This window comes from Acanthisitta chloris, unplaced genomic scaffold (assembly GCF_000695815.1).
Source record: "Acanthisitta chloris isolate BGI_N310 unplaced genomic scaffold, ASM69581v1 scaffold13284, whole genome shotgun sequence".
In the NCBI taxonomy this organism is placed as follows: Eukaryota; Metazoa; Chordata; class Aves; order Passeriformes; family Acanthisittidae; genus Acanthisitta; species Acanthisitta chloris.
In genome coordinates, this window is record NW_008668886.1 from 38,005 (window position 1) to 46,572 (window position 8,568).

The window sequence follows — 8,568 nt, forward strand, 5'->3', positions numbered from 1 at the left end:
GTTGATAGGAAAGGCTGCTTGAGCCTGGCTGCTGAGGGGCACCCAGGAGGTCATCCCTGTGCAGCAGAGTTCACTGTAGTGTGTTTAACTGAGCATTGCTGGGCACCTTCCTACTCAGCTTCACCTTTGCTCCGTGCTCCTTGAGGTGTTGTGTGTGTTCCCAGGCTGATGCTGGATGGGGATTTTGAGCTCACTCACCTCCACCCTTTCCTCATGTAAATGAAATGTAGATGCAAGTGTCACCTGGCTCACAGGGTTTTTGTGCACAACCTGCTTTGCATGTAGAGGACCAAAGGCTGCAATATTTCAGGGTTAAGCACACACTGGAATTCCCTGGAGGCAGGCCAGGATGCTGTGACTAAAGCTAAGTTCTCCCCACTGTCCCCAGAAGCTGGGCAGAGGGATGAGATGATGCAGCACTGTATATTCAGAGGTGATTAAGGGTTGACAGCCATGTGCTGCAGAGGATCATTTCCTGCTCTGGACTTCGCTGGGAAGACTGAAATCTGTTTTAAATTGAGGCTGAAATTAACATCCAGGAAAGAGCAATTTTATGCAGCAGTTTTAGCTTTGTATTACATTTTTGTGTTCTGCAGGTCTTTTCCCAAGGAAAAGCTGATTCCCAAGTGCTGTAATCATTAAGCATTTTCTATTTGCAACTCAATATAGCTTTTATACGTGGTGGGCAGCAAGATTAATGCGTGTTTGCAGACAGGCTGTAACTGTGGATGGCCAGGGGCAAGCCTGGAGCCAGACTTGCTTTAAAATTCTGCCTTTGCTGTTGACTACATTGCAAATAACTGTGGAAGTGACCAGGCATGGCTTAGCTTCCAGGCTGTTCTGTGACACTGTCTAGGGCCCTGCAGGGCAACAGAGAGACTACTGGGGATCCCTAAATGGCCGTGGAGTTGTTGTTCTGCCCGTTGGGTTTGGATACATGCCAGAAGCTCTTGTTATCCTGTAAATAAGAATTCAAGAGGTTGAAAGTTCAACCCTTTACCCTCGCTGTTGGGAAGCTACTCCTCCCATTACTGGAAGCTCTGGTTGTCTGTCGGTCTGGCTATGGAAGTTCTTTAGCTGTGTCACTTGTTGCACAACAGATAAAATCTCATCTTTATCTCTTTCCTATCTAGCTCAGTGCTTGGGTTTGCTTTTCTGTCTGACTGTTTGCATCTTGTTTACAGCCTGCCAGTGTTTTACCTTTGCTTTGTTGTATGCTGGAAGAAGCCAGAGATGGCTGTCTTGGGTCTGTTTGTGTTGAGTGAACATTAGAATTCAGTTTACCTCTGTGATTCCTTTCAGGTATTTCATGGAGCCTTTCCTCTGTGCCACGTGCTTCCTGTGAGTGTTAGCATTGCAGCTCTCTGCCAGGCCACCTGAGACCATCCAAGCTGGACACAGCCATGGGGGACTCTCCAACAGATGCCATGGATGGAGGCACAGACACCCAAACTGAACTGGCAGAGCGTGTAGCAGCCATAGAGGTGTCTGTTGTCCCAGACAAAAGTGACCAAAATGGTGAAGACAACACAGAGGAAAATGACACAGTCTTTTCTGATAATGTAAAGGATATCCAAAGAAATGGAGTCAACAGTGATGGGGGAATGAATGAACTGCTGTCTTCCCAACAGTCAGAAGATGCTCAGTTGAGGCATGTTGCCAAGAGACCTCTCACTAGACCTGGTCTATCAAGTAGGAAGTTGTCTCTTCAGGAAAAATCATCAGGTTTTTTGTCTACTAGCAACACTCCAGGTTGTGGTCCTTATGCCACGGGGCCATCGCCACGTATCGTGAGGAGACCAACAATAGAGTCCAATCGGGTCTCCATATCAGATTCTGAGGTAGGCATGTTGTCCCCTACAGTTGTGGTGTTGAGGTAAGGTAAGTCTTTAATTTGTGATGGGAGCCTTCAGTCTTTTGGAGCAGTAGGTCTGAAAGCACTGTTACTTCTAAGGGGGAAAAAAAAAAAATCCCTGAAACTAGGGGTCATATTAACTTGGAATGGCTGAACACATTTGCATCCATCCCCCAGACCTATGCTGGGTGTAGCCCTTGTTCTGACATTTGGCTATTTTAGCCCTCAGGTGCTTGGAATACTCCTGTTAGGGACCCAGAGTCCCTTTTGTGTCATGGTAGCAGGCAGAAGGTCTTTCAGGTTGTTCAGAGAAAGGGCTGTGGCCAAATGACTTTACTCTCGTGTCCCTGCTGTGTGTGCCCTTGGGAGTCAATCAGTCACAGCAGCTTTGCTGATGGTATTTTGTGGATTTAAACTCCTGGAGATTATATATCTCCTATTGTGTTTTGCCATAATTGAAGGCATGATTTAATTTTATAAAGAGCTTAAATGCACTGGTGTTTTCCTGCTCCTGTCAGGATTTTCCATTGTCTTTAAAGCATTTATAACAGCAGTGGTAACTGAAGGGCTCTGACCCTCCTCTCCTTCAGAGGAGTGTCTGGGTGGCTGTGGTCGTTCCTGCCACACTCATCCTTCAGCTCTTTTCCTAGTACCAGACCTGTCCTGGAGGTGTGACATGCTATCAGTGGTCTGGTGTCTTGATGGCAGTGGATGCTGGCTGCAATTCCCAGTGCTGTTGTGGGGAGGACAGGGAGCAGAGAAAGGGGCTGCTGGGGCCCAGTGTCATGCTGAAAATGTTGAGCCTGCAGCAACACAGGAACCCAAATCACTGCAGTTTAAACTTTTGCCAGCATGGATCCAAGTGACCTGGAGCTTAACATCTGTGTGGCTTGGCATTTCCCTCCTGAGAAATGAGTATTTTTCCACTTGCACATCTGAGAGGATGGTGCTGTGCATGACCATATCAGCCATTGCCCTCTGGGAGGTTGTGCAAGTCACATTAGCTGTGGGGTGGGTTGTGCATCCCCAGCTGATGAGAGGATACCTGCAGAAGGTTCACTGCAGAGGCTGCAGCTTCTCTGACAGCAGCCATATGCTTTAATAAGGGAAGCAGGGAGGGAAAGGAGCCAGTTCTTGGAAGCAGACGTGACTTGAGTGCCAGCTCTCCCATCCTGCAGTACTGTGGCTGTGCCAGGAGTGAGGCTTCTCTGAAATCTTTCAATGTAACTGCGGTCAAGTGTGACTGGCACATTCCCCTCTGCAAGCAAATTCATAATACTCCATCCACTTCCAGCATCAGCATCCTGGGGAGCAGTAGTTGCTGCCTTGGGGTGGGAAATGCTTGGCTTGAAATGCAGATGTAGAGCCCTTGTGTAGGGACTGCTGCTCCTGCAGCAGCTCTTTACGCAGTGCTGCCTTTTTAATGGTCACTTTGATGTCACTGTTAGAGCCTTGCTCTGGTGCAGCCCAGCTGCTCAACAGAGCTGTGCTCCTTGGAAACCATCATTCATATTAATGGGGAATCACTGCAGTAGGAGGGGGAAGGGAGCCTGGGAAGGAGCTGGGCACGTTCCAAGATGGGTGCTCACCCTTACAGAGGTGCTCTTGGGAACTGTGCTGCTTCTTCCCAACTTACAGGGACAACATCTGTATCCTGTAAGGAATAGTAAAAGGACTAAGGAAGATGTATGCTTGTTTATAGGGTAAAGTTTGAGGCTGGGCACTGAATCATGAGGAATAAGTGTCAGGTGTGTGACTGCAAGGTAGGTGGGCAGCCTGCACAAAGCTCAGCTCCAGTGTCCTGCGTGTGACCTGCCAGTTGCTGCTAAGAGGGTGTTGCAGGGTCGTTGGCACTGCCAGTCCAAATCCAAGCTGTGTACAGCTAACTGAGAGCAGGGAACTCAGAAGAGAAATGGAAAGCAGATCTTCTGTTCTCTGTCAGGGATTCTAAGAGTTGCCAGGGAATCTGAGTTGAGGGTTTTGGTCCTATTTGGGATGAAATAAGCCTGTGATGAGAAATACAGTCATGGTGCACTTAGCAGCAGCTGCTGGTGTGTGTCTGTTGATCACTTTGGTACCAGACCCTCAGTGAACAGGGAGGCTGGTGGGTCACTCTGACAAGATCCAGCTCACCAGTCACAGCTTTGCCCTGACCTGCCTGCAAATGACTGAGACGCCTTGTTCTAGGCAAGCTGAACATTTGTACTCCAGTCCCTGCCTTGTCATCTGCTAAAAGCCCTTTTGGAGCTGCTCCTTTCTCCTTGCATTGAGTATCCAGCATTATCAGTCGGTGCCTTTCAGGTGGCAGAACATCCACCGCCCCAGTTTGTGGCTGCTGCCTGAGTCAGGGACAGTCTGTGCAAAAGTGGAGATGAAGGTCAGGAGCATTCAGGCTTTATCAGTGGCACATGTGCAAGCACCATCCATCAGGAGCAGGGATGGATGGCACAGCTGCATGGCACAATTTCCTGTTGTGCTGATAGCCATCTCAGACTGAATGTGCTTCCCTCTCCAGTGATAGCAGGATGGCTGCTCACTGCCTGGCTGTCAGCAGTGCTATATCCTGGACAGATCTAGAGAAATAACAGAGAGATGTTATATGGGGATACAGCAGAGGTGAATGTTCTGTTGTTCACTGATGAATTATGGAAGAACCTTGTGTTCTCTTAGAGAGATGCTGCTGAGCTTTTTAATGCTGGTTTATTTCACAAGCTGGGAGGAAAACTTCTATTCTGGGATCAGAGGACCAAGAGCTGAAGCTGAGCCTGTGACACTGAGGGAGGATTCACCTGGAGCTGCCAGCAGGGAGGGAATTGAGCTGTCCTGTCACTGGGACCAGTGCTGCAAACACCTGCTACAGAGTGGGGCTTCTTGGGTTTGTTATTTAGGAGACTGGTGGCTACTGGGTTGGCAGGGCTGCAGCAGGGCCAGGGCTTGTTGTCTTGCACAGAGGCTGTTCCTGATCAACTCAGCAGAGCCACCAATTAGCCAACTGCCCTGGGACAAAGAGTTGGCAGCTGCTGGTTTCTCACAGCTGCTGCTGACAAGTCTGGTTCTGCAGTATTAACTCTGCAAGAGAAGTAACCTGCTCTGCTCTCCTGGCAGCATTACTGTGTGCTTAATAAACATAAGCTGTCATATCTCCATCAAAAATTGATCTGTAATTTTAAAAATTCCCTGTTGTTCCCTTCCTTTCTTAGATTATTCACAGCCTATGGCCTGGAAGGTCCTTTCAGCGCCTCCTTCTCTGGCAGGAGTGCCTGGTGGGATTTCTGCTGCCTTTGCTGCCTGCCAGTGCTTTGCTCTAACAAGGGAATGGCTTTGCCTTTAGCTGTGGCACAGAAGTGATTAAGCTAAAGCTATTAAGGGTACATAAAGCTGCAGAGCTGAGGCACAGGCCCCAGAGTTTAGGTCACTGGCCCACATTGCCTCCGTTGATGTGATGTTCCTGGCTCCTGCTTGATGCTGGCAGCAAGGCAAGAGGAAAGGATTTTCCTGAAGCTGCTAAAAGCAGCCTCTGCTTTGCTGCCCAGGTGATGCCCCAGTGCTTGTATGTAGCAGGGAAAGACTCTCTGAACACATTTGTACAGACTGATGGATGTCTGGTCACTGTGCTTGACAGAACTTGTCCCATCTGAAATGGCAGGGCTTGGACCTGTGAGAGAGGAGAGGTGCTGCTTGTTGGAAAGTGGCATTTGACAGTGCAATGCTGGTGGGGTATTTTTTTATTCTGCCATCCCAAGCCAACCTTTTTAGGTAGCCAAGAAAAGTCTTACTTGGAGAGTGGCTAGAAGAAAAGATATCTTTTTCCAGGCTTTCTCCCCAGAACTGCCAGCACAATTAATTGCTTTGTACTGTCTCTTCTCCAGTCTCTTCTGGCTGAATTGTCCTTTCCCTTTCACATGTTCCCTTTCTCTCCCTGCATCCACCTACTCCCTGGCATCCCAGTTCCCCTAGCCCCAGTGTCCACGTGGTCTCTCCTCCCTCTGGGATGAGTAGGAAGCTGTTCCAGTTCCCAGTGCCTGGGCGGCTCCACACGCTGTGGCAATGGGCTGGAGCCATGTGTCCTTCAGGAGGAGTGGAGGGGATGAGTCAGGCCTGGGTGTCTTCCCTCCCCGGTGCTGCTCCTGGCCTGAGCATGCAGGGAGGAGGATGAGCTGACAAAGGGAATTTTCCTATGCTTGCTGTCCGTGGCTTACCCCAGAGGTATGGGGAATAAATCACTTCGTTGTCCTTTCTTTACTTGGCTTTCCATATCTTTATCATAGCCCCCTGCTTGTTTGGCCAACTGGTTTCAAGCAACTGGTGTCAAGAGCTGAGAGGCAATGCTTTGGTGCTGGGCTGATCCAGGTCTCTCATTTCTCCAGTCTCTGGGAGATGCATGTTTTTCTTTCTAGAGTGATTTCCTTGATGTGCATAAAGGTAAACTCAGATGGCACCAGGGCAGATGTGGGACTGAGCTCCTACTCAGCATGGGCTTAGAGCTTCCCCTTCCAGCCCCAGGAGTCCCCCAGATGAATTTCTTCCTGAGGTCTTACTGTGGTGCTCAAACTAGAGCTCTCTTGAAAAGATCAAAGATACTTGGAAAACATTTCTTGAAAGAAAATTCCTCCTCAGGCATTGCTAATTTCTTTTCCTTGGATAATTAACCTTTATTTAAAGTTACGTTTCCAACTTGTCTAAGGGGAATGTTTGAGAGAAGGAGAAAGCCCAAAAAGTTGGAGAGTGGCTGGAAAGGGACTGCCCTGGTCCCACTGGTCCCAGCCCCCTTTTTAGCCAGGCTCCCAGTGATATCCAGGGACCCAGTGGTATCCAGGCTCTTGCACCCAGTTAGAGGGTCTTGGGTGGGTGAGCCCAGACAGCAGTGCTGAGTCTCAGTTCTGTGTTTCTGCCCAGCCATGGCCAGAGCTCCTGCAGCAGTGCTGAGCTTTCCATTTTGCACTTCTTTTTGAATGTTGTTTAAAAATCTGTTTATTTTTCTTACCTCCATGAAGTCTGGGCTTCCTGTCTGTCCTTCTCTGTCCCTGAATGACTTTCTAATTTATATTCATTGCTGCCTTTTTCTGGCTTTTATTTTCATTTTGTCTGTTTTTTAAGAACCACTTTCACTTCCCCTTCCAGACAGGATGAGTTTAAACTAGTTTCTTCATTACAGGTTTTTAGTTCCCACTCATTTTTCCCATGCTTATCTTTAGAAGTGTATCTCTGAATTGCTGAAACTTGCAAGTCTTTACAGATTGGTGAATTTGGCTTCTTTTAGGGGGTAAAATGCTATATAGGTATGTATGTAGGCAGTCTGTTTTCAGAAATCCCTTCTTTTGGAAACTAGCCTTGGCTCTTCCTTCCCATCCATACACCTCCCCTGGGACAGCAAAGGCCCAATTCTCAATTTCTTAAGGTTTTGGTCACCCAGAGTGACACCACAGTGGAGTTCTGGAACTGGGCCTGGGCTCTGCACTGCACTGTGCTTTATGATTTTTGCCCAATTTTTGTTTTCCATGGCATTGATTCCTCCCCTTCCTCTCTTGACTAATCCCTTGGACACATTAACAAACAGGGCATCTTGTTTTTTAAGGTGAAACAATTATTGCACACTTGGTCAGACTCAGTCTAATTCGCTGGCAGCGTTTCATTAGAGGATCTCATTAAGGTCCTTGCTCTGTTTGTATTTAACAGCAGTTGCAAATACATTGGCGTGATGAAATCGGGAGAATTGTACAATGTTATCTTTAAGGAACACTTGGCCCAGAGATAGGTGTTTCTCTCTGATAAAGGAATAGTACAATTATCCCACTTCCTGCAGGAGCACCAAATCACATAATAACAGCCCTGCCAGCCTGCAGCAACACGTGGCAGGAGTCCCTTGAGCTGTGAATTGTGGGCTTTCAGCAAGAGGGAAAAAAAAAAACAAAACACCTATAATCTGGTTTGATTTTTGCTGTGTTCAGCTCAAGTGCTGGAAGCACAGCAGAAGCTGAGGTGATGATGCTTCTCACCAGTAATTACCTGAGTGGAGAGTGATGGAAGTGTGGACCAGGTAGGGATGTGGCAACAGCAAGTGTCAACTCTGGGAGGCTGTGCTGCAGAGCCCATCATTGCCTTTCCCTCAGACCCTCTCTGGGTGTTCCCATCCCAGTATTTATCCACTCCCCCAAAGGCAGCTGTCCTTGCTCACAAGCTCCATTTAGCAGCAGTGAAACACCAGAGAGATGCTTCAGGTGATCTGTCTGGTGCAGGATAAGAATGGGAATTTCTGGCCAGAGGTAAAAGGGAGGATGGGAAGGTGATGGTCAAAGGAGTTGGTGCCTTGGACACAGGGACAAGGCACAGTCCCTTCTTGGTTGCATTAAATGCTTAGTAAGGGGATTTGTCCAGCTGGATGGACTGCATCCTGCACAAAGGGCTTTGCTCCTTCAGGAGGGAGGGAGAAAATGCCACCATGGCTTTCTTGACACTGTGGACAAGAAGAAGCAGCACTTGCTGCTATAGACATGACACCTTGGCTTTAAACAATGCACTGAGTGCAGACCAAAGAGTCTATGGCTACGTGTACAAGACTATATTTGCTCCTGCAAGAAATCCCTATTCAGGGGAGGAGGCTGTGATAACAGTCAGGGTTGCTGGTTTGAAGAGAAGATGTGAGGTGGTTGGAGGCTTTCCTGGTGGTGAGTGTTTCTCCATCTGCAGCACTGCAGTTTTGCAGAGGACAAGGG

At 48.2% G+C, this 8,568-nt stretch overlaps 1 protein-coding gene across 1 annotated transcript in view; it reads left to right on the forward strand.

The window, feature by feature from the left end:
- Positions 1-1,403: 1,403 nt before the first annotated feature.
- LOC103800737 (calcium/calmodulin-dependent protein kinase kinase 1-like) overlaps positions 1,404-8,568 on the forward strand; it is a 47,306-nt gene continuing 40,141 nt past the window's right edge. The window contains exon 1 of the mRNA XM_009073122.1: positions 1,404-1,841. Coding sequence (XP_009071370.1) covers positions 1,404-1,841 — 438 coding nt within the window. The remainder of the gene's footprint in view (positions 1,842-8,568) is intronic.